This window comes from Helicoverpa zea, chromosome 31, assembly GCF_022581195.2.
Source record: "Helicoverpa zea isolate HzStark_Cry1AcR chromosome 31, ilHelZeax1.1, whole genome shotgun sequence".
In the NCBI taxonomy this organism is placed as follows: Eukaryota; Metazoa; Arthropoda; class Insecta; order Lepidoptera; family Noctuidae; genus Helicoverpa; species Helicoverpa zea.
Window position 1 is genome coordinate 11594648 of NC_061482.1, and position 27523 is coordinate 11622170.

General features: G+C 39.0%; 1 protein-coding gene across 1 annotated transcript; it reads right to left on the bottom strand.

Annotated features, from left to right (window-relative positions):
• Positions 1-1231: 1231 nt before the first annotated feature.
• LOC124645000 (sterol regulatory element-binding protein cleavage-activating protein) lies at positions 1232-27523 on the bottom strand. Its single transcript, XM_047184717.1, has 22 exons — positions 27105-27523; positions 26836-26954; positions 26626-26733; positions 25725-25833; positions 22421-22607; positions 21820-21965; positions 19861-21033; positions 19305-19513; positions 17511-17667; positions 16586-16679; positions 15761-15921; positions 14469-14542; positions 14357-14394; positions 13950-14083; positions 13278-13674; positions 11845-12016; positions 10929-11039; positions 10011-10120; positions 5305-5449; positions 3829-3974; positions 3326-3446; positions 1232-2380 (listed from the first exon to the last, which is right to left on the bottom strand). The coding sequence occupies exons 1-22, from the start codon at positions 27221-27223 to the stop codon at positions 2247-2249; spliced, it is 4164 nt and encodes a 1387-aa protein (XP_047040673.1). The 5' UTR covers positions 27224-27523; the 3' UTR covers positions 1232-2246.

A 27523-nucleotide genomic window follows, 5' to 3' on the forward strand; every position in this document is an offset into this window, starting at 1 on the left:
CACGTCGCGGAATTCAAAGCGCACGTACGCAGCAGCGGCGGCGACATCAAACACACTGCTTGCCGTCGGCGCTTGTTTGTTCCGGCTTCAAGGGCACGCGGGGAGCGGCGAGGCGAGTGTGTGGGAGTACTCGCACTGTGATTGGGTGAATTTGGGTAGGCTGGATGATCTACGATTTTTATTGAACGATCGTTGCGTATGCTTTGTGCATGTATCGTTTGCGTTTGTGTGAGTGCGCAGCGCGGTAGTAAGGCTAGTAACACACGCGCCGAATTAAAGTACGGCTGGGTTACACTGACGGATATACGTAAATAAGAAAAAAACATGAAAAAATTACCTACCCATTTTTTCGTTGATTTGGGTCGAGAATCATTAGCATATTTACGTCCTTGACTATGGCACGGATGCAAATCAACAGCTTGTATACGTCCATGTTCAGAAGGTAAGGGTCTGACACTCATTCATTTAGGATCTGTTGATGATGTCTCACTAAAAAAAAGAAATCAACCGTACAAACTCTTGCGTTGATATCAAGAACTACTGGTTTAATAAAAAAAAAAAATGTTCAATGCGTACACATACAGGGGCCCGATTCTCCTAATTTTACTTAAGCGACATACGATTCACGTTCGACTCGGTTCGACTGAGATCCAATCCCGACTCGATTACGATTGAAGCGTATGTGGCATTCCGCTATTTTTTCTTTGAAATAAACGTTTTTATCCTTTTCTGTCATTCAATAATGAACCATTTTGTCTGCAAATGATTTACGATTGCAAAATGATTGTACAGCAAACTACCGTATAGACCAAAATCACCAAAATAGCAGACCAATCGCAAACCAATCGAATGTCATTGGAATACGATTGGTCTTATATTAGTAGCAGAATGCCCGATATGGTTAAAACTGCTATTGCGATCATATTGCGATTCAATTTCTATTCGATTTTGACATTATTAACTTAGGAGAATCGGGCCCCAGTGCAATATATGCGAGTATCAAGTTGCAACTGCTAGTCAATACACGCAGAAAGTGGAGACACCGCGGGAAACTGCCAATTCAAATCATATGTTCCAAATTCGCCTCTAAGCAGAAGAAGAATGGAAAAGCGCAATTTCGTCGAAGAGTAAAAATCGAGATGAACTGCTCAACAAGGATTAATTTCGGAAAGCCTGATTTGAATTTAGTCGTGAATATGGTAGGTGATTGACACAATAATAACTACAAGTGTATTATTAGATAGATATTTTAATTTACAACAATAACTTCCAACGGAGCTCATCTTAAATCTCTGTGTAAAAAAGCAGTATATCGTTAAACGTCGATAAAACTTTAATTTTGATAACTTACTTAATTAGCATATTATTATTAATTATTTGACAATTATGTTTTTATTTAGTTAATAATTATTTCGCCAATTAACTATGGCAACTTTAAAATAAAAACTAGGAAGGGAATGGACTAAAGTAGGGGATGAAAAACGATGTTCAGTGACAATTAACGATAAATATGTCATTAGAATAGCGCTCTAAAAAGTAAAATACTGCAGACAGTCTTCGTTTAAGTGGTTTCAGGCCCTTGTTTTAATATGTGTGTGTTAATAGTTCTTAAAGGCGCCACTTTTGCCAATCTTGATCTCGAAAGTATTTCGATGCGTCTGATTGCGCGCGAGCCTATACAACAGAACATTGCCAGTGTGAGGCTTTGTATTTTTTTTGGCGATAAAATACGCTGGTCTAAAATCGCCGTGAGTCCTTTTATTTTTATAGGCACTTTTTAATAATAAATATGATCGCTGCTGGTATGAATTAAAGTTCGATGCATGTTTAATGACATATTTCTCGCAGTCACGTATAACCCTCCTCGTACGGTCTTCTTTTCATCACATTGTATTATTGTCATTTGAGGCTCACCTTATGCCCAGAAATAAATATAATCTTAAAAGTTTTTTTGCTTTCAGCATACGTTATCAGTTTTAAAACATATTTTCTGTATTAGTAAATAGTTCGTAATTTGAATTTGGAACGAAGCTAAAACGATATTCAAATACATTATATTATAATAAATATCCTAGTGATACGAGGTTGTGAAGTAATCACATAATAAATGTGTTACGGAGGCTAATAAGACACTATTCAAGTCTATCGTTACAGCACACCATTAGATGTACACAATGATAAGTTAGTCTTAAAAATATGCGTTGTTTTCTGTTGTCCTGGTAATTACATCTAATTGTTGGCATTATTTACTCGTTTTTCATATCACATAATCTGGAGACCAGCGGGAAGCGAACGATTCGTAACTGATTCGCGTAGTCACAAACTATTGCATCTTTCAACGGTAATATCTGTCTCACGAAGATACATCCGTCACTCTGGCCTGAAAAAAAAAAGAATATTCAAGAACACATTAAAATACTGTCATTATATTTAATGATCGGCGCAGCCATGGGCTCGGGGTGGGACAACCCGGACAACAGTTTAAATTATGTACCTAACTACTTGTAGTCTTACTCTGGTTAATATCTTGCTAGTACTTTCAGGTACCGTACATAGGTATTACAGATTGTTGCATCAAAAATTACCTATTATGGAAAAAAGTGTATGTATTCAGTTATCGCTGTAGTAAGTTATTGGTGGAGCATTTGCCCCACACTGCCCCATCGTGTCTACTCCCTTGCCATTAAAATAACTAAAATTCCTACGCGACACCTTTTTGTCCAGCCACAGTAAAGCTAAGCGGTTTAAGGTTTATATAACAAAACGATTCGTTCAACATGGTTCTGTTGTTCCGCATCATATACCCATACTAATGCATATATCCGAAACTAATTTAAAATTATTTCATTGTTGAAAAGCTACTTTATCCCCGGGTTACATCATCTCCCGAGCCTTTTAACAACTAGAGGTACATATGTTGGGGTCGGCTCCCAGTCTAACCGGATTCAGCTGAGTACCAGTGCTTTATAAGGAGCGACTGCCTATCTGACCCCCTCAACCCAGTTACCCGGGCAACCCGATACCCCTTGGTTACTGGCTGGCTGACTTACTGGCTTCTGACTACCCATAACGACTGCCAAGGATTTTCAACGACAGCCTGGACCTACAGTTTAACGTGCCATCCGAAACACAGTCATTGGTGTCCAAGATGTACTCTACTACTTTATCCCCGGGTTACATAGGCTATATTTTATCCGCGTACGGGAAGCAGTTCCACCGAAGGCGAGTGAAACTGCGGGGAACGGCTGGTGACGTTGTATATCTCTATACGAACAAGACTAATATAAGGCAATCAAAACAAAACATGTAAAAGCATTTATTTTACCTAGGAGTACTCGTCGAATGACGTCACCACTGCTGAGGTCGTACGCCGTGAGTCCGCTGCGATCACCCATTACTAGCATTGTATGCGTCAGCGGTAGCATGCGGCTCATGTAGTTCAGACCCTGTAGACATTGTTCAACATACTTTATAGCTGTTTCATAATTCTGACGATTACAAAACCATCCTACTAATCCTACTGATATTATAAAAGTGAAAGTTTGTGAGAATGTATGAATGTATGTTATTCTTTCACGCAAAAACGGCTGGACCGATTTGGTATGTAGTAGATAGGTGATACCCCTTATTAACACATAGGCTGCTTTTATCAACACAACATGAGAGCGAAGCCGTGGGCGGAAGCTAGTTGTTCATAAAGTCATATGATGTGAGCTGAAGTTGGTAAGAACAATAGCGATGACACGCCTTTCGTCTGTCTTCTTTTCGTCTTTCTTTGACACTAATATGTCCTAAAATTCTATAAAAATGCATATAGTAGGAACTCACAATATGAATGGAGTTGAGCATGTGTCCCTGAAACCGGTCCCAGATACATAGCCGTTCGTCCGCGCCGGCCGACACAACGTACGAAGCAGTATACGCGAGTGACGTCACCGCTCCATCGTGGGCTTGCATGCTGTATAGACAGGCACCTGCAAACAATCATCATATCAACTGCCTAGCCTTTCTTGACAGTGTTTAAATGGAGCGACTGCGACTGCCTTGACCAGAGGCTAGATTCGGCCAATTTTACTTAAGCGATACCTATACGATTGATATACAACGAAGATTCAATTAAGACTCAATTACGATTGAAGCGTATGTGACATTTCGGTTTTTTTTTCTTTTAAATAAAAGTTTTTATAATTTTCTGTGATTGAATAATGAAGTATTATATTGTCTGCAAATGATTTACGATTGCAATATACAGGGTGCGTCGTTCACAATCATATTAAATCCTATCGCATATACTTTATGGTATTCTATGGCGAATTGTAAAAAAAAATAACATACCTAATCCATTCAGTGGTTTAACCACAGAAGTCATTTTTCGTGTTTATAATTTACAACATCATGTGTAAAGCGGAGATAAAGTTAGGAGTATCGAATGTTTTGATCAGTTGACAGCTGTCAGTTTTCAGCGGAGAATTTCAGTTGTTTGTAATGACTGACTTTTATCATTATTATTTATATATGGTGTTCTAATTTTCGCAAACTTTTGTTCTATTTACTTTGTTTGAAAAATGCATTTTTTTATTTTTACGTATTTTTCTTTTTTCTTTGTGTTAATCGACAAATAACCAGTATATTAACGCATTTTATTTAATATGATTGTGAACGACACACCCGATATATGTACTTTGTTTATATGTTTTAGTATTTAAGTATATAGAGAGATAAGTACGATAAAATACCTACTTAAGTTCATTTGTACTGTAAGTTAACCTAGCGTATTTTTATGTTTTTTATACTTTTATTTATCTGTGAACAGTGTTGTGGGCTAGAATATTGTTGATTTTAATTATGCATGTTTTTATTTCTGCTGTATACTGTACATTCTGGTTGTTTGCTGTTCCTGTGTAATAAAAATAAAACTGATTATATAGCAGACTACCATAAAGACCAAATGGTAGACCAATAGCAAACCACTGAAATGTCAATGGAATACGATTGGTCTTATATTAATAACAGGATGCCCGCTAAAGTTAAAACTTCTATTGAGATTCAATTGTTATCCAATTGTCACATTATTAACTTAGCAGAATCGAGCCTCTGGTCGCCCAGGCTCCCGATACTCCTTAGTAAGGCTGGTCGTTTCTGGCTTTTGACTACACGTAATGACTGCATAAGATGTTATAATTACAGCCGGGATTGAACAATCACAAATTGAACCTTCTAGAACACGAAGGAAATCGTTTTGACTGTAGGGACACACACTGGTTTCATGAAGTCAATAATATAATAATTTTAATAGTAGCTTACCGGTATGTAGATCCCATACACATAGTAAGCCGTCTTGGGAGCCACTACCCGCTATCGTAGGCGTCGCGTGATCGATGAAGCAACTCGTTATGGGCCCGCAGTGGCCATGCAGCGTGAACAGCGGGTTCAGATCACTTGAGAACACCTGGTAAAAATATAAAAGCATTTTTAAGACATCATCATCCTCCGAGCCTTTTCCCAACTATGTTGGGGTTGGCTTCCAGTCTAACCGGATTCAGCTGAGTACCAGTGCTTTACAAGAAGCGACTGTCTATCTGACCTCCTCAACCCAGTTACCCGGGCAACCCGATACCCCTTGGTTAGACTGGCGTCAGACTTGCTGGCTTCTGACTACCCGTAATGACAGCCGGAACGGGTTATTCCCGCTCGGTGACACCCTTTGACAACGAACGAAACTTTTTTTTCCCGATCGTCAACAGTATTGACGAAAGGGTGTTATAGATAGTTCAACTCAGATTTGCGCGCGGCCCTATGTGTGCGTCGGCTTGTAAATATACAACTTTCATTAGTGTGACAGTGACGTCGTCCGAGCATGACGTGTTCTCATCGCTTTTTGTTATGGGTACAGTCGTTTACGAAAATGTCTAGTTCTTTATGGAGAAAATGTTTTAAGGAGTCAGGTAGCGTTTCAAAAAAATGAAACAACATTCAGAGCTTTTTATTATTACATTTTACAGTTTATCATTATTTTCTCATACGGCTTTTCAAATTGACATTGACAGTATCTAAGAAATAAATGAAGTGAAATATCTAAGATGAATTAAATACTCCTTACATATTTTCTAGCTCGGGGTACGCGGACAATAAATAAATGTGTGGACTAAGAATGTAAAAGACCTATAATTTAGTATAATAATGGAAACAAAATGTGTGGGGAATTTTAAAAAATTATATTGCTTCGCATAATGTCGACCAAAATAAGACGGAAATAATGAAACTCATAAATGAACGTTTAAGTCAAATTGATGAAGGGATGTTGGGTAATACTTGTCGACATGTACAAAAGAAAAAAGAAGAATACTATAGACATTTTGACATGGAGTCAGAATTTATAATTAACATTGGTGAAAGTAGCGAATCCGAAAATTCATCATTTGATTTTTCAAGTAGCGATACAGAATCATTATAAATAAATAAACTAAATTACGTAATAACTGTACTTTAAACAGCCGTATACAACCCCTAAATAACTGTATTTGTACCCGACTGTACCTCTTGTCACGCACACAAAGTCACTGTATATGTACAAGGGTTACCCACACATAGGGCCGCGCGCACGACTGAGTTGAACTTACTATACCGAGCGGGAATAACCGGCCGGGACCTACGTTAAACATGCCATCCGAAACACAGTCAGATTTTTTTCTTAAAAAAAAATCATTTTTAAGACAATAGGTAGCTAAAAATATCCGGACTAATAAAATGATTACCGGAGAAGTGCTACAAAAAGTACAAGCCAGGAGATAACAACTGCAATTTAGTTTAGACAACTGGCGAGAGAAAATAATGGGCCATCTAAATCAGTTCAGATAAAGTTATTTTACTTAAAGAGGTAAGGTTGTTGACAGAAATTGAAGAAGCTAAACCGACAACAGCAAGAAGTTATTTTTGAGTCTTATTTTTTGGGCCATGAGCTTCTAGAGAAAGTGACAGAAAAAATGAGAGGTCAGTGTTTGTCGTGGTATGGGTGATAGATAGAGTGTGAAACACATGCTACAAAGAAATAGTGTGTTAATTAAATATGAATGTGGAAGGATGGATAGGTTGAGGTAGACAAAGGAAAAGATGGATTGACGCTTGAAAGAGGACATGAATAAGGGTCCGTTCAGACAGACCGGCTCGGAGAGGAAAGCAAATCCTTAACACATTGAAAATCGAGGTTTATTTATTTATCGAGTATTTGTAGTAAGGTTTATTTTTGCATTGCACTGCTTTTGACATTAAGGATGCTTGAAGGCGCTCGGTGTGAAATAATAAGAGGAGCCGACCGGCTCCGATCGCGTACTTTTTCTCGGTCACGCAGACGTTTGGCTCCGATTGCATCTAACGCAGCCGATCGGCAGTGGCGGATTAAGAGTATCTGAGGCCCTAAGCACAGAGCCTGTGTAGACCCTCTATCGCTTAAATGGAAATGGAAGGAATGGAATGGAAGGTTAAAGAAATTTACCGAGCGAAGCGAGCATGAGGCCCTGTAGTTACAAATGCGCGAGCGAAGCGAGCGCGAAATTTTTTTCTTACTCGTACGGAGGTAAAATGTATCCCAATTTTTTGTTTGTTGACAAATGCAAACACGAAGGCACATAGTTCCTGAATACGCGAGCGAAGCGAGCGCGAAATTTTAATTATTTTTAAGACTCAGAACCAAAATTACGTTCAATGTAGGCTAAACGTAGGTACTTAACTTTTTATTTGTTGGCAAATGTAAAAACGAGGACAACAGTTTCTGAATACGCGAGCGAAGCGAGCGAGAAATCTTGATTATTTTTTAAGACTCAGAACCAAAATTACGTAAAAGGACCACATTTCAAACCTTCATTTCTTTCTACAAGTTTCGTTGGACAAGTAAGATGGATATATACGTAAGATCGATAACAACGTCAACGCGACGTTGGTCCGCAGACCACTTGGAAGGCCTCCAGGGACCACCAGTCGTCCGCGGACAACCGGTTAAGAACTGATCTAAAGCATCCAAAATTTTCGGATATGTTTGTTGTATTGCACTCGTAGTTACAGCGTGAGCTTCCCAACGAGTGTCCGATAGCGACTTCAAAACGCTATCGTTGCCTATTAATTCTTTTAAAACTGCCCAACGATGAGTAGAAGCCGAAAAAAACCGTAGGTATAACAACTGGGGCCCGATTCTCCTAAGTTAATATTGTCAAAATCGAATAGAAATTGAATCGCAATATGATCGGAATAGCAGTTTTAACCTTATCGGGCATTCTGCTACTAATATAAGACCAATCGTATTCCAATGACATTCGATTGGTTTGCGATTGGTCTGCTATTTTGGTGATTTTGGTCTATACGGTAGTTTGCTGTACAATCATTTTGCAATCGTAAATCATTTGCAGACAAAATGATTCATTATTGAATGACAGAAAAGGATAAAAACGTTTATTTCAAAGAAAAAATAGCGGAATGCCATATACGCTTAAATCGTAATCGAGTCAGGATTGGATCTCGGTCGAACCGAGTCGAACGTGAATCGTATGTCGCTTAAGTAAAATTAGGAGAATCGGGCCCCTGCACAATTGAAAAAAAATCTCTGCGATCGTACAACAATCAACAGCACTGTGATTTCAGTCATATTGTGGATGAATCTCGATAAAATGTAGTTATAAAATGAAACGCCAGCAGAGGATGGAGGCCCCTGGAGAACAGGGGCCCCAAGCACGTGCTTGTAGTGCTTATACGTGAATCCACCACTGCCGATCGGAGCCGACTCCGGTCAATGTGAAAAGAAAAATGCGCGCCGATGCTCTCCGAGCCGGTATTTCTGAACGGATCCTAAGAAGGGAGTGGGTGCTAGTATGACGTCTGATAGAGAGAAATGGAAGAAAGAAACATATTGCGCCGACCCCAAATAACTTGGGACAGTGCAGGAAGAAGAGCTCCTACAGATATACAACATCACCATCCGTTCCCCGCCATTTCAACCGCATTCGGTGGAACTACTTCCCGTAAGCGGATAAAATATAGCCCATGTAACCCAGGGACACATAGCTTTTCAGCAATAAAGGACAATGGGCAATTCCGGTCCAAATGTCCACCACGAACGAGACGTATATGGCTAGATAGCCCATTAAATATAGAACATTTTTTGTTATGAAAGTAAAAAAAAATATAATGCCAGAAAAAAGTTATAGCAAAATCAAATAAAACATTTTATAGATTTTTTCAATTTCATTTTTTCAATTACTTTTCGTGATGTTTGATTTTCATACTTCTGTAACTTCTGACAAATAGAATTGTTCATTATTAGAGAGAAGACACCACCAGTTACATCGAACTTTCTTAGATCCAGGAACCGCTGAGTATATTCAAGCACTTCTGGCGCCTCTATTGGTTAGTGATTCGTACATCCATCGGGCAAAAAAATATGGGCTGTTTATATGTAAATGTGTCTTACTCATCTTAGTTTTAGATAAAATGCGGAAATGGAAGTGGAATAAAATAAAAAATAATAATGATAACATAAAGAACTACCGAAAATGAAGAATACATTTTTGGCTATAACTTTTTTTTGGCATTGTTTTTTTTTTTACTTTCTTAGTAAAAGTTACTCTAAATTAAGTGGACTATTTAATTATATAGGTCTCGTTCGTGGTGGACATTTGGACCAAACTTCATACATTCTTGCCCAATCTCCTTTTTTTTAAAATTGGTTCAGTAGTTTCCGATATATGCAGTGGTATGGACATGTGATGCGGAAGAATGATGACCATATTGAACGAAAGGTTTTGAGCAAGAGTATGGATGGGCATAGTGGAAGGGAACGGCCAAAGACATGGTGGATGGATGGCTTGAAAGAATGATACGAAGAATGTTACTTGTGAGAAGACGAGAAGAGATAGAAAAGAAAACATGATTCGCTCACATAAAAAGTAAAAAAACTTTACGTGGGTATGTTTTTAAAGGCCTGTTGGTCTATAAAATGCTAATTATAATTACGGTAAGTTTACCTTGAGAACATGATCTTGTCCCCCAGTGAGGATGCGGCCTCCTTCAGAGTGCATCTCGGTGATCGGCTGCTGGTGGGGCCTGCACTGCGCTATCCTTGAGCACACCACTTCTGTAACAATAACATCAATATACATCATACAAAATTCCGAACAAACATCATGTGGTAAGGTTCGCTCTGGCGGAGCGTTGTGCAACACAATTTAAATGAATGTAAAGGCGATCTACGCTAGACGAACCGAGCGAGACACAGCTCCTGTGTCTACGCTAGGAGAGCCGAGCACGAGCGGAGCACGAGCCGAACACAATACGTCTAGTGTGGACCAAATTACTACCCTCTAACGAGCGCGCTGCGAGCATTTCGTTCGTGCTCGGCTGCGCTCCGCCTGTTGTCGGTTTTTGACGAACACAAAGGGATTTGCTAACTGTGATCGTTGTAGGTTCGTTGCACGTCCACACTTGAAGCCGCGAACGACAAGCCGAGAACGGCTCCGCTTGTGCTTCGCTCGTGCTCGGTTCGTCTAGCGTAGTCCCGCCTTTATACAAGTAAGTGAAGTAAGTGAGCTATGTAAGGATATATGAAACTCTATGAAGCGTTTTTGCTTTTGTCAGACAATGTTCAGACAAATTACGCGTGTAGCTGTCAGCTGTCAGTGCTGATGGTCAGTGTGACTGTAAAACCGACCTAAGCCTAGACGGAGTTTGAAGCGTCGAGCTGTTGCATGGTGGATGACGCACAGTACCTATACATACGTTCACGAAGCTAGTTAAACATATAAACATTCCTCTTCAATCACTCTATTTAAAAAAACCGCATCAAAATCCGTTGCGCTGTTTTAAAGATTTAAGCCAAAAGCGATATTAGTTTTGACTATGTAGTGATACTAGTTATACTAGACTAGCTATAGGGTCGATCTTACCTTCTCCGTCGCTGAGATCAGCTTCATAAGAGAAACTCATTCTAGCGCGCGTTGAGTCGTCGCGGGCGTGACCCACCCGTAACGAGCCCGCTGATCCCGTGCGTTTGTGCGCTGAAAATATTCACACAAACTAAATATAAACATTTCGGAGTTTGTAAGTGAGTGAACTATGTGTAGTCGAACGTAGATTTGTATAGACATCAGTTAGATAATATTTTTCTTATACCCGGTTCCAAAAGAGTGGTGAATATTGTTTTTGAGAAATATCTGTCTTTCTGACGAAACTGTTGAATCGTTTTAAATAAAATTTGCTGTAGGTATAGATAATTTTGACCTGTGGAAAGTACATAGGCTACTGTTTATGTGGATGCACGAATTGTTAACCTTGGATGCGATTGCACAGGTGGACAGTTTTAGAACAGATGGTGATTCACCCAAATGATGGGGCAATCCCGCAGGATTGTTAGAAAGATTTACCTAGGTCGTGGTACACAAACGGCTCAAGGGGAACATGGTGGGGTTTAGTCGGAAAGATATTGACACTCCCTCACGCTGCACCCACAGAGGTAGGGGCCAATAGGCATGTTGACTGGGTAAACATGGTGGGGTTTAGACTGGTCAATAATATTAGACACGTATTTTTTATTTTAACAAAACATTGTTTATTGACATGTAACGCAATAAAAGATTGAGAGCGGGGACTACTGACGTCACGTCTGTGTCAAATTTGTACTCAGAAGTGATGTTAGATAAAATTTAATCGTGTTATATCTTCGTTGTTACTTGTTTGTGAGAAAAAATTAAAAAATACGTGTCCATTGTTTTAGTTTAGGGTTATATCTAGAAGACGGACTGATTACTTTTTTTCAGTCATTATGCCTATTTAGGAAAGAAATAAGAAAGATGTTCGACTTACTGGTTCGGTGCGCGGTACTGAAGTGCCAGTCGACGTGCGCGCCGGACGCCGCGTTGTAGGCGTCGAGACGCAGCAGCGTGAGGTGGCCGGCCAGCGAGGCCGCGCACACGCGCCGCGCGCCCGCTAGCGCGCGGACGTGCGTCGCGCCGCCCTCCGCGCTCCACCACACACACTGACGATACATAACACATTTTACTATAGTTCTCGACACGAATCTTGAGCTCTGACTTTCACCTTCGCAGAAGTATTTTCCCTTTTGTGGTACGAAGTGAGGCGCGGGGGCGGGCTAAAGCGGTGATTGGCCCGCAGTGCATCGCGTCATAGCCGTCACTCGGGATTGGTTCTTTGCTAAATCACTTCTGCGCAGATGTAGGTCAGAGCTCAAAATTATACTGACCCAACGCACTCCCGGCTTCATTATTTGTATGATGAGCATGTTTTTTAGCTGTGCTCTGGGCGTTAAAATATGTAGCTATATAGCTTATCAGGCGCTTGATCCTGCTAATTTTACTTAAGCGACATACAATTGATATCGAACTTAGATTCAACCACGACTTCATTACAATAGAAGCGTGTGGCATTTCAATTTTTTTCTTTTAAATAAAACTTTTCTGTGATTCAATATTGAATCATATTGTGTGCATACGATTGCAATATGATTGTAGAGGAAACAAACTACTCTATTGACCAAATGGCTGACCATGGCAAACAAATGAAATGTCATTGAAATACGATTGCTCTTATATTAGTAGCAGAATGCCCAATAAGGTTAAACCTGCTATTGAGATTACATTGTTATCCAATTATAACATAAGTAGAATCAGACCCCAGTTATGTTAGCACCCATAATACAAATTGATAACTTACGATGGAGCTAACCAACTGTGTGTAAAGTATATCTAGTCGTAGTCTATTTGAGTTGACACATATATAAAGCTAAACCATCTTGATACAACTTTTTACACAAATACATTAAAAATTACTTCTACAAGAAATTATTAATTAATTGATTTTTGACCACATTTTAATTTAAAATGGAATTTTAAGTACAAAGTCTTACCAAAGATTTTATTAATATTAAAGTTCGGCCATTCAGAGAATGCGTTCCTGACACGTCGCGATTGAACTGACGACGTAACTACATTCATTGATTATTGATATAATAATGTTGTTTTAATGCTCCTCAATTGTTAAAACGGTAAACAACCAGCAAAAATATTTTTATCGTAACTGCAACGCCATTGCAAAGTTACGTCGTCAGTTCAATCGCGACGTGTCAGGAACGCATTCTCTGAATGGCCGAACTATAAGCCGTCATTAATTAATCGAAACGTGTGTGAGATTTTTTAAGAACTTTGAATGAGTTACTAGTTGGAAAATGTTAAGCAAAGGACACAAAAAAGCACGTAATGTATAACAGAATAATACTGTACCATGAGTTTCCCAGAGCTTGCTTCCCAAAACTCCAGTCGTCCGTCAGCACAACCCAATATGATAAGATCGTTACAAAAGTCCATACACCACACAGGAGATTCTTTGATCGCTTTCCCTCTCCAGTCTAAATTACTCACTATGTTACCATTGTCACTCTCCTCTATTGTGGCCCCACTGTCATTTACCATAGACTTATCATTACACTTATCATCTACACTGTACACTGAATTCTCACATGAATTAAATACGAAAATGTTTTCATCACTTTTATCACTATCCTTAACATTATTGATTGATGTATTTTGGTGACTTATATTTAAATTACTAGTATCCACATTTTCTTTAGCCTCGTAACAATTGTATAAAATGTCTTGTCCGTCTCCGCAGTATAAATTTCTGAAATAATAATAATTATAAGGTGAGTTTTTTTCTGTTTTTAGTTTCATAATTAAGATTCTATAGCTGCGTAACGCTTCTTGGTTTAAAAATAAGCATCATCATCATCTCAGCCATAGGACGTCCACTGCTGAACATAGGCCTCCCCCTTAGATCTCCACGGATACCTGTTGGAGGCGACCTGCATCCAGCGTCTTCCGGCGACCTTTTTAAGGTCGCCTGTCCACCTTGTTGGACAATAAGTAAAATAAGCACAGTTTGAATTATATAGATACCTGTAATTCTTAGCAAAATCATATTTGGTGGTTTCAGCAGCGGAAAGGTGTTGCGGCAAGTCCCCTCGCGCTACTGACCGAAACCTTAGGCCGCTTAGATAACTGCTTAATCCTTTGCGAAGCCTGTGCACGTTCTGGAAAGAAACAACAATGTTATGTATTCAATGTTACGGTAAATACGAAATTATTATAAAACAATATGAATAAAATTCAAGCACAAAACTCGCTAACAAAACCGTTTTGGATGAAACTCAGAGAAGTAAGGACACCTTGTGAAGTCGGTCAAGAAGGAAGAAAAATATTTGGCAAGTAACGTAATGTTGAAAATGAGTCTAAAATTGACTATCATAACTACATTGTGACTGTAACCTCGTCACTATCACGTTTATAAAACCGTGAGAACTCACCTCGCTTGTTCTTGGCGATTGTTCTGGACTATGATTAACTAAAAAAGAAAAAAAGATCATTAACAAATAGGCTTAGATAAAAAATTAAAACATTACAAAGACACAAACAAACCTTCACGCGGCTCATATGCTAAATTACTTTTCTTCGAAACTTTCTCGTACAAATCCTTTTGCAACTTGAAGAACCTGTAAGATATCAGAATAAATGTGATACACGTTTTTATCCGTACTTATAAATATAACAAAGAGGAATTATTTTTAATATAAACCTTCTGTTTAAGTTCTGTCAATCTGTATTTTTTGGCTTAATAAACGTTTTTTTTGTACCTTTGTGGTTCCGCAACTGCTGAAGCGATTTGAAAAATTCTTCCGCTGTTGGGAAGCTACACTATGCACTAGTGATATAGGCTATATTTTGACCAGGTACGTGAAGAAGGGATACAGTCAGTATTCTATTATATATTCATATGTGATCAGTTGCTAGAATTAAAGAGGTGTTCGGGTTCCTTGTCAAATCAAAATCACTCTGTCAAAGATTGGCCTTGATTGATTGGTGATTCTTTTTTTTTAAATGGTCGGGTTCTACGGAAGGCCTGTACGCGTAGTTTCTAACGTTCTTCGTCCCCCGAACACCCGCATTTGGCGCGCTTCTTAGGAGATTTTGCGTTATGACATCTCCGCTAGTCATTTTGCTCTCCATGCTATTAATTCAATGTCAAATCAAAGAGTAACAATGATGTCAGTCACGGTAGTCAACGCGTGAGTTTTATATAAACACGCAAGTAACTGGCGGTCAAAGCTGAACCAGTTTTATAATTATTCTGTTGACGTGGGCAAACGTATATATTGTAATTTAAATTTAATAATAGTGTTTACGGGATCACAAGTTGTTTTAATAATACACGCGCCTGCTTCTTTTATAAACTTTGCTGGAAACTCATCGTGCTTGATACCATAAATGTTTGTATACAGTGGTCACAAATTTTTCTTCCACTTTCTTATGTTTATTTAGAATGAATTTTATTTAATTGAAATTTAAATAATTACATAGGTGTGTACCTTAGCCTAAGCTCGCCAAACTTTTACGTTTGATGGCGATGTGTTGATATCGATGTTAGATCGTTGATGGCGATGTTAGATCTAAACGAAAGACTGAAGGGAGAGAGGCTCTCACCACTGCGACTGGATTATGTTAAGTACCATGCTGCATAACAGATTCGACAACTTAAATTAATGAGCATCGCGCTTGGGTGTATATTGCAAAAAAAAAACGGCAAAGTGCACTTTCGGAAGAAGTTTAGATGTGTTACAGGTGCCTTATATGTTATGTATGTCTGAAATCATAAGTTAAGTAAGTGAAACACACAATTTAGAAATGTCCATTTGAATATGAAAGGCACTCACGCTCCGCGGTCGATGTTAGTAATGATCTCTCCGTTCTGCGAGTCCCACACTTTGATGTTGCCTTGCAGACACGAACTGACGATTTTCTCTCCATCCGTCACCAGGCACTCCACTTCTTGGCTGTGACCAGCCACCACTAACGGCACAGCTTCCATCACCAGCTGGAAACGAAACAATAATAATTATATTTAGAAAAATAAATGTCATTGAACATCCTTAGTAGTCATTACGGGGAGTCAGAAGCCAGTAAGTCTGACACCTGTCTAACCAAGAGGTATTGGGTTGCCTGGGTAACTGGGTTGAGAAGGACGGATAGGCAGTCGCTCCTTGTAAAGCACTGGTACTCAGCCGCATCGGGTTAGAATGGAAGCCGACCCCAACATAGTTGGGAAAATGCTCGTGAGATGATGATGAAAGAAACAAATGAAGTATCTCGACTTAGCGCATGAGCACAGAGAAAGGAAAGATGGGCGGAGATGCCATAGTGATGGTAGGTCAAACGCTTACTTGTAGGTCAGGTAACTTACAGTAGGTGTGATCAAAACGATCAGATACTAGAACTAACGAGGCGTTCGGGATCCTTGACAAATCGAGAAAAATCTGTCAAATATTGGTGTTGATTGGTTGGTGATCTTATTTTGAAAATAAATATAAGGGTGATGCAACTAACGTTTCTAATCCTCCGAACACCCGCATGTTGGCGCGCTACTTCCTTAGGAGATTTTGCTTTATGACATCTACGCTAGTCACTTTGTTCTCCATGGTAGCAACATGTGCAATGTGCAATGTGATGTATCAAGGAAAACATGTAAAAGGTTTCTGTACCTGGACAGCAGGTTGCTTCGCTACAATCTTCCTGTATTCATCGTCGTCACTCCACGACGCCCGCCATTCGGCGTAGTGGCGAGAACACACGCATCTGTTAAACACAAACACTGTTACTGCTACTAATTTCATTCACCATCTGTTATTAAATTTACAATTTACTCAATTAATAATTAATAGTAAAACACGCACACAGCTACGATATGATGTTCATATGTTCCGGCTACATCATCAGATCAGTTCGGAGATAATACTGCTTTAGCGTCTTCTATCACGAAACATTAAAATTCATTGATTTTATCGAAAAGGCGACGCACAAAGGGAGTTAACTTATCATAAAACAACTAGTTCCCCTGTGAGTGCTTTGTTACGTATAAATGAAGAACCGCTGGACCGATTTTGAGCAAACTTCACGTAACCATCTACTAAATAGTACGAATACAGCTTAAACATTTGGAATGGATTGGTGAAACCGTGTTTGAGTTGTAAAATTACAACAAAAAGTGGGATTAATTTTTATGTTTCGTTCCTAATCACATTTAATCGACGTTCAAACGTTAATATACTGGTTAACATATGTAGATTAGCACATAGAAAAAAATAATAAAAAAAAAAACAATAATAAAGAACAAAATAGAATAAAATATGCGAGAGTTAGAACACCATTTATGAGTCAGACATTACAAACAACGGAAATTCTCAATTGAAAACTGACAGCTGTCAACTGGTCAAAACATTCGATACTCATGATGTTGTAAATTATGAAAACGAAAAATGACTCCCGTAGCCAAACACCGAATGAATTAGGTATTTTTTTTACAATTCGCCATAGAATATCATAAAGTATATGTGATGTGATTTAATGTGATTAGATACGAAACACCAGATATATAGATATTATTAATATAAGTTGAATGATAATTACCGGTAAAGCACAACCATCATGTAGGCAATGACTGCGACGCTGATAGTGCACAATATGGCCAGAAGTAAGATTTCCATCGGCGTGGTCGGGTAAATGGGCAAATCTGACCCCTTTCCCCATTGGTGCGGCTGAGTCTTACCCTCGGTCACCTCAAAATCTAGAACAGAATAAAGTAACATTGGATTAACCGTTTGTATGGCACTAATTACAGAACAATAGAAAATCAATTGTGTCTCGCGTATATCTGCGCACCGGCATACAACGGGTTCAATTATACTATGCTAGCAGCACATTGAGACACAAGTGTGAATTTTACTATTTACACCACTCGAATACAAATTGAATGATGATCCTCTTAGGCAATTGTCGGTCCTTGCGTCTATTCTCATATAAGGAGATCAGTCAGCTGTGCAGGACATGTTATAGTGCACGACACATCAGTTGCGCAGACACAGGTGCACTGACTATTCCTTCACTCTTATAGCCCGATGGGACGGTAATCCGACTCGACCGGAGAGAGATAAGGCGCATGACCAACAAAAAAAAAACGAATTGTGTATTAAACAAATTAACTAATATTTTCACAACTGAATGAACTTGCAAATAGGATATATCACGTAATGGTCAATTAGAGTACATGGAGCACTTTTTAAAGACTAAAAAGAGGAGGCTTTCTACCGAACGGACCTTCTGAATTCTGAGGTTGAAGCGGAAAGTAGTATCAGACTTTTAATGACATAAAACTACACAAGTACTTCCCCTTTGTGTTCCAGAGTCACAAAACATGATCACAGCCATTAAACTTGACATCAAATATCAAAACAACTTACGGCAATTTCCAATAATTTATCTATCTGCTGTTTGCTTACTGGAGTTATGATGTTGACATTAGCCCGATACAAGTACCTAATGTCAAATTCCTTTGTCTAGTAAGCAAAACAACGTATACATAGAATATTGGCAACGGCCGTTATTAAATCAAGATTTCAATGGTTTAGTAGCCAGCAAGCGGTTCGCAACGAACTTCCAAACACAGATACGCGCATATAGCCTATACGATACCCTCTCAAAAGACTCACGTAGCCACGGAAGAGAAAGAGCGAGTGAAAGTGCTATTTAGCTGTTGCAACCGACGCAACTTTCTGCACCCAATCGTAACTCTCGCCTCTGCGGCCGCGGCTCATTCATGTAAAAACAATTTTATCCAACTGGTTAACATGTTGATTTCTTACATTTACGTGAATATTAGACATTTAAATAAAACTACTTTTACGGATTTTATCGCGGTTATATTAATATTATTTAATCCCGACGTCCTTTACAGCAATCATGGTCGCGGGCAGACTCAGTCTGCCCATAACATCCGTCAAAGTAGTTTTATTTAAACTTTATCCAAATTGCGTAGTAATAGAGACTATTTTGATATTTGATAACTTTATAAGTAGCCATTTTCGCCAAGACTTTTCTAATGTAGAATATAATTTTTAAGTGTGTTAACTTGGCGACACTGGTTTTCAGGTATAGGTAAGGATGTTTCCACTCGTCCTTTCTGTTCCGTGCTCGCAATTCACGTGATGTGTCGAGTCGCCATTTAGGGTGCATCTACACGGTGCAAGTAGCTTGCGCATGTTGTACATAAGCAGGTTATGATTACATGCATTTAAAAAACGTGCAGGTCCAGCGACTCGCGCATGTGCCCAAGCAAAATACCCACTCGCGTGCTCTTGTCACTCGTCACTTGCGTATGCTAACTTGCTCCAGCTACATGCGCCTTTAGTTTGTCAGGAACATTACCTGGCATCATGTCAATAGGATCAAGCGCGGCCGCCAGGGCCTGCCATCGCAACGGCGGCGGGTCGCGCTCGTCAGGGTTGCGCACCCCTGCCGCGAGCTCGGGCGCCACGCGTTGGCTCAGCAGCAGGGGTGGCAACACCGCCACGTGACGCCCCGCCACTGACTCGTTGTAGTGAGACAGTATCGCCGACCAGTGGTGGGATGACAATCTGAAATTCATATTTAGAACTTGTCAAGAAAGCTTTTGTTTTTTACAAGGAATTGAGTACTGGAGATAATTTGAATTTCATATTTAGAATTTGTCAAGAACGTTTTTGTTTTCTAGAGGGCACTGGCAAGAGAAAGTACCTCTACAAGTTGTGACAGTTAATTAATGTTACAATATAAAACTGAGCTCTGGAGCAAAAGATGAGGAGCAAAAGCTTCATCAGATACAGCAGAATGGAAGAAGGTTAGAAGTCACACAACAAGTTATTCAGGCAATATTAAAAGCAGTTTCCTCTCCATTCATTATTCAGCGTTTATTCATGTAAACGTATACTAAAAATTGTCTCACCTGGACCAAGGCCGCGAGTGTGGTGAATGTTTTAGCATAATAGTATCATTTGCATCGACCACCGTCTTTTCAGCGTCAATATCTATCAGCGGCGGGAACACCAGTTGATTTCTATCGCTGTTGTTATAAAATACAAACGTTGAGTGTTTTGGTTCGTGTTTTTCGTAATTCTTTCTGTTCACCTCAGCGTCAGTTTTCTCTATATTGCTTATAAAGTAATCTACGACCCCAGAGTTGTAGACTATCATAGATATCCAAACCAGCATCCACACCATGAAGGCTCGTTGGAAGAAGCGCGTCCGCGCCCACATGTTGACGAGGCGGATGCGCTTCGGCACTCTGTGGTCCTGGTGACCCGGGCTGGAGTTCCTCTTCGCCACAACATCCGTGGGAGTATTGTGCGCCAAACCGTTCAGCCGTGGATGCGATTTCGATTTCGTCATTCTTTGCGGTGAAAAACTGTTCTCTTCTACATAATTCTTACTGAACCTCCAGTTCAGCGCGTTATTAGCATTAAAATACTCTTTGAGGTGTAACTTGTTATTTTGGTCTTGGAAATATTCCATGCGTCGTACATCGACTCCCAGTATTGTGGCGAAGAATGCCATTTGAATGAAATAGTCTGATATTAAACTAACTATCATGAATATTGAGAACTCCTGGATGAATGGTACGAAGGTGAAGAAGCTGACGGTGAGTATTGTGATCTCTGTGAGTAAGTTCTTGGTGATGGACCAGCCTTCCTTGCTGAGGCCCTGCGCCAGGCGGATCTTGACGTCGAGTCGCGAGTCAGTCGATGTAACGCTCTTCGTGAGAACAAGAACGTTTTCCAGTCCTACGATAATCACTAGGTAAGGGAAAATCTCCTTACCTTGTAAGCTCAAGGAGAATCCAAAATATAGACAAATTCCCATAGACATTGCAAGACTGCCGCCTATAGTGAGTACTGAACAAGCAGCCAGACCTAATTTTGACCTTATAAATTCTATTTTGCGAACAGAAAAATATACGTATAGAAATAGTCCCACAAATGTAATAGTTAGAGGGACTAATTCTCTATAGTTGAATTGTCCTGGGTAATATACTAGAGTGAATTCGTTGATGTGCGTGTATGGGGCCTCTTGGTAAAGCGGGTACATTTCCTTCAGCTTTCTCATCAGCGATTGGATAAATCTGAAATATCATACAAATAAGTTAAAATCATACCTCTTTTCTTATTACTGCTTATCTTTGTCAATCAACAACTTGGCTACTCTATTGTGTATCGTCTAAAACTATTATTATCTCGAAAGGTCAGAGGGTTATACATATTTCATAGTTTCTAGATAGGAGCTGAGTATGTAAAACATATTCTTTTGATGTAAGTAAACAAATATAAAAATCAGTACTGTGTTATCGATAATCTAATGAGTTATCTGCTTTTATATCTTTTCTGAAAAGACACTATATAATTATCCCTAAATTATCGATAAACGTGGCACACGATCATCATTTATTATTATGAAAAACGAAAGCGTTTCTTGTATTTTATACAATAGCTAGCTGTTCTCCCGTGGTTTTACCCGTGTCCAGGGAGAACTTTTGTCCATACCTTGACAAAACATAGCATGTTACTCGGGAAACATGTAGCTTTCTAAGAGTGAAAGCATTTTCAAATCAGGTCAGTAGTTTTGGAGCTTTTTATGTACAAACAAACATGTTACGTCTTTAATATCTTAGCATAGATAACATCAATTACTGACATTGAACATCCTTGGCAGTCGTTACGGGTAGTCAGTAACCAATAAGCCTGACACCAGTCCAAGGGGCATTGGGTTGCCCGGGTAACTGGGTTGAGGAGGTCAGATAGGGCAGTCGCTCCTTGTAAAACTGGTACTCAGCTACATCCGGGCATACGGGAGGCAGACCCCAACATGGTTGGAAAAGGCTCGGAAAAAGAAAGAAGATAACATCAATAACCTTTGGTCTGGCTGTTGGTAGAATATAGTGACGGCGTACTGCAGAACCCGGGGCCGAGCTCTCAGCGGATACCTCTTGATACCAGTTTCTCTTAGTTGCATACCAAACGCCATTTCTGCTATGCTCGCTTTGGCTTTTTGGAGATTCTAAAATAGAACACATTTTTCAAATTCAAATTTTTATACACACAGACTAGACTTTAGTATTCCCTTCTACAACAAGTCTGTTGGGATCTTTAAGAATCCCGGCTGAGTGCGAATAGGACTCGTGCACTAGGCTTGTTGTAAGGAGCCCCCTTAAGTAAATATTTTTTTCTAGTTTTCAGTATTGGTTGTTGTAACGGCAATAATAATACATCATCTGTGAAACCTTCCAGTTGTCTAACTAAAGTCGAGCATCAGATACAGGCTGTTGAAAGACAGATGTACAGTGAAGTTCTATTTATGGGAGCAATTTTCCTCCTTTGGCTATCGAATCCAAAATTTGATAGCCTCACGAGTGCCAGCGACTTCGGGTAGCTAGCTTGCTATTGTTTTTGAAAGGTCTCCACTGCAAGACGATTTTATCATCGAAGCGACATCGCGTTATGACAACAATTTACCTGGTAGTTATAAACTGTGTTGATGATATTGGCGTCAAGTGAGAAAGACTGTAGGTTCTGCTGCCACAAGTTGGCAGGCGATAGCAGTAGACAGCTGTACTCAGGCAGGACACGCTCAGTACTGGCCTTGCTATCCCGGCGCTTGATACCGCCGATCTGATAGCAATGCTGGAGTAGAGTGCTTTTTCTGAAATAAAACACATTACTTCATCATCATCAGGCTTTTTACATTGCCAGTAAGTCTGACGCCAGTCTAGCCAAGGGGTATCGGGTTGCCCGGGTAACTGGGTTGAGGAGATCAGATAGGCAGTCGCTTCTTGTAAAGCACTGGTACTCAGCTGAATCTGGTTAGACTGGAAGCCGACCTCAACATGGTTGGGAAAAAGACTCGGAGGATGATGATTCATCATCATCAGGCTTTTTATCGTCATACTGCGGGACATTGGCCTTCTCTCACAGAGAAGGATTGGCGTTAATCACCACGCTTGCTCAATGCGGGTTGGTCAATCAATCAAATTATTTAATAAAATATATTTAAATATTCTACACAATTGCCACACCAAGATGACAATAAGTAATGATAAGAGCCGCAGCTATACAGAGTCTTAGAGATAGAAGGACAGCCAGTTTAAAATTCATATTGATATTTACAAACCCAATAATTATGTACATGTAGGTATTATCTCATATTTAATTTTGGTAATATTGATAAAAGATCCCAGAAAAGTTTGATAACGTGTTTAAACCATTTGGCGGAACATTGACAGCTAAGATAACGCTATGGAGCGTCGGAATGGCAAAATTGAGTCATTCGTAAACACCTGTATAATTAGGTTAGGTACGTAAAATCTTAGACTCTTTTGATAGCATGATTCACCGATTCATTATCGCTGGTTAGAACAGACGGAAAACTGATAGTGGGTGAAATCGCGAAATATTATACAACATGCAACGTAACAATAAAAATGTCATGAAACACACATTCAGGTGTATGTGAAATCGCGACACATGATCCTACAATAGGAAACATTCGCTTTTGTTTGCAAAAAAATACATAAAACTCTATTTAATTCATAGTAATAACTATTAATAATATACTTTATAGCTTTCTACAACTTAGCGAAACTCAATTAAATGCTGATTGCTCTCACAAAATAGAAACGCCTCGTGTTGTTCACTGTATAGATGACTTTGCGCTTTTCCAACAAGTTTATATTTGCAGCTCTGAAGCGCAATTGGTCCATGGATAGGCTCAGGTCCCCATAACGAGTTCTTCCGAGTTTGGAAAGGATATACTGGTGAAAACCCTTTAGAAATCGCTATGGGTAGACAAAAGCCAGAAAGTCTGACTACCAGTCTTCCCAAGGACTATTGGGTTGCCTGGTAACTGGGTTGTGGGGAAGGTCAGATAGGCAGTCGCTCCATGTGAAACATTGATGCATCTGATTAGACTGGAGGGCGTCCCCAACATAGTTTATGAATCTTACTCAATGACATAAGGCAATAAATAGCATAGCTTCCGCAAATCAGCAGTTATGAAGGACACAGGCAAAGAATTTATTTCGACAAAAGCTTCTGCCAGCGGTTTCTCTCTGCATTATGCATGAAATTATTTCGCGCATAAAAGTAACTTAAGTACAAACTTATTTTATAAAACAAACGTATGCTTCAGCTTTAGGGATTGTTCACACCAAACGTATTGTCCGCCGCTGACTGTGAGTATACTCACTGTCTGCCCCAGTGTGAACGTCGACTCAGTCTGCAGTACGCGTACTCACCAAGCCGACAATAAGCTATAGCGTACGATGCGCTACATGTGTGAACAAAAGAATAGGCTCGTGTAGGTTCACACTAGATGCGTACGCTGAGCGGCTGACTATTCTACACATAAAAGAGCTCAGTATTTAAACCCTCCAATCTTTATACATAACAGATGCTATGTCTTCCCAAGCGCATCTTCGTAAGTTTCTATCACTAAATTCTTTTGAATTCGCATTCCAAATACATTCTCTAGAATATACTTCTGCAATAAACTTTTCGGTGTCGAACATCGCGATGTGTCACGTGTCACGTCTGTCCTCATTGAAGTTTGTTTCTCGAGTGTATTGCGTCCGAGGCGCGCGGCGGTGCGGGCGCGGCGGAGCGGCGCTATTCGGCAACTGCGTCCGCGTAGCCAATCCGCGTCCGCCGTGCATAGTCGCGTAGTAAAATAATCGGCCACTGAGAGTCAGCGACAACAGACGACGTAATAGCGTATAGTCGGTTCGGTGTGAACGACAATTTCAATATATATGGAAAAGCAATAAACTACGTAACGCGCGCTCACAGTCAGCGGCCGACAATACGTTTGGTCTGAACGATGCCTTATAATATTAGTTTTAAGATAGTAGCTGTCCCCCATGGTTTCACCCGCTGTCCGGGGTAAATTCTTTCCGCACTAGGATAGAAAGTACCCTCTATCCTTCCTCAGGCTATAAGCTACCTGCGTACCTATTTGTTCAATAGTTTTGGCGTGAAAGCCGCACAAGCACAGACCGACTGAGTTACTTTCGCATTTATAAATTATGTATTAGTAGTAAACATAGAATAGATATCCAATAATATTATAACAGGTACAAAATCATAGCAGTCAGGTTATGTAACTGGTTCCCTATCTTATCGCATAAATATTTTGGCATATTTAACTTGAATTATACTTTCGCAAAATGTTACATAGGTATATCAGAAAAGATTTCGCACACTTTTTATGGCATTATCATCATAATTTTATAACATCAGGCTTTCAGTCCGACCTGGGAATCGAACCCGAGGCACTGCGCACAGCAACTTATAACAGTATATTGTAAATATCAACATGAACTTGTCCCTGACTTTCTATTAAAGGACAATAAGAAATATGCATTGTCCTCTTACGACAATTTACCTATTGCTGCAAGGAGGCAAGGAGTACCAATCAACCACATCACAAAGTTACCGTCGCATTTATATAACATCCTACTATTCGCTAGCAAGACTAGTGATACTTTGTTAGATTTTACTATCCCGTCTCCCCTCTTACACCCGTTCCCATATTCTATCTATCTATTAATTTGCCTCCTAGAGATAGATTTTTGACGTTAGCTACATACAAGTATATGTCCATAGATGTAAAATTCCTATCTCTAGTAATACATCGGATAGATCGATAGGTCAATTAAATTGCGCAATATTACGTATCGTGCTTTGATTATGTAGGGTTTATATTGAAGACTCCAAAATGATTTTTAGAGAATAAAATTTTAATATTTTTAAGTGAAATACTCACGTTTCTGGATCCTCATGGTTCCTTATAGTCTCCAACAAACGAAATACTTCTTGCAAGGGCGCTCTGAAGGCATCCCACATCTTTAAATTGTTGTTCCATGGTGAGACACCTGCGGAAGTTATTAATTTACCATACCATATACCATAATTTACCATGTATATTTTTATTACAGAAAATAATAATACAATTGTAAAAAAAATAAGCACTTTCACTAACCTAACCTGGATCAAAAAATATGTAGGCTGTCAATTTAACTTTCATGATAATTATTTATGTTTTTTATGACATAAAAATACTCAATTCCTTCAGTTAAAATTATAATTTAATACATCACTGAATGTAATGGTTTCATATTTTTTTCAATATTTCATAACAATTGAATTTAAATCATATTATAAACTTATTCTTTGGTCTTTTTTCTTTGTATTAGTCAAAGAGATTATATTTGGCAAGTCACTGTCCAAGATCTGACTTTAAGTCTGGTAATATGTACTGTAGATTACAGCAAATAATATTAAGTTCTGAATGATCATTTGAACATTTTTTTTATCACCACAGTGTTTTATTACCATGACATAAAACAGTATTTTCCTTCAAATACATCATATTTGTGTGGCGTTTATAAATTCTATTAATTTCAAAATATTTCCTCTCACGCTTTTAACTAGTGAATTATGGAATTATTATTTTATGTTTTTATTCTTATGTAAAACCGTATTATGTCCAGTAAGGTATCATCAGAATATTTTTTTACTTTATGCATTACAACATAACAAAAATAGAAACTTTCACTTTTATAATATTGGTGTGTCAATTATTCTCATTTTTTTATTATGATTTTTATTGCTATAATTAATTAACATCAATCAAATATATATAAAATATATTATTAATTAATTACCAATTTTCATAATGATCTGTTGCACATATAGAAGAGGTTTGTCCTTTGCCCAAATATAAGGAAGTTTCTGCGTCTCATTATACAGGATATCCAAGTATGACGACCTGTCTGTGAAAAGTTTACATAATTAATATGAGAATGATTTGCATCAAGGTTAACTAAAGTATATACTTAAGTACTTTGTTCCATCTTTTGATATTGTCTACTTACCTTGACCACATCTGTTTTGAGTGCAATCGGGGTTCATGAAGTCATAGACGTCACCTTGAAGTGGTAATGTCACCACTGTTGGTATGTTTCCCGGCAGAGGTACATTTAACAGAGGATAGCTGGAAAAATCAAAGCCTCCAATAAGATTATGAGTAATTTAGTAAAAGTCTAACCAACAGAGAGGTAAATAACTATGTATGTAACTAATTCATTATTATTTGATGCGCAATAGTGTAATAATTAATGGTTGAATGAGGATTACCACTCACCAACATAGTAACAAAACAGATAATGCTAATGTGATTGCTGTTATTGGATACGATGAACAAAATAAGCCGTATGTGTAATATATCTGAGCAACCCTTTCGGGCAGAGTGGATCCTGCCATTGTTGACAGTCAATAACTAGTTAACTGTCCGGGAAATTCCGTTTACTAATCTCAAGACACCATCGCACGAGCATTCACGTCACTTGTGATTTCAAAACGTTGTTTATCCACGATTATGTTACCAGATACGCATTTATTGCGGCCGATTGCTTGTGGTGCAGTGATAGTTACGAATGCTATGGTATTTTGCATCATGCATGTACATGCCGCTACGCACACTGTACACTCTTTATTACTAATTATTTAAGTATTACATCAACCAAAGCAACTATACACCACGCAAGTTTGACAGATTTTGAC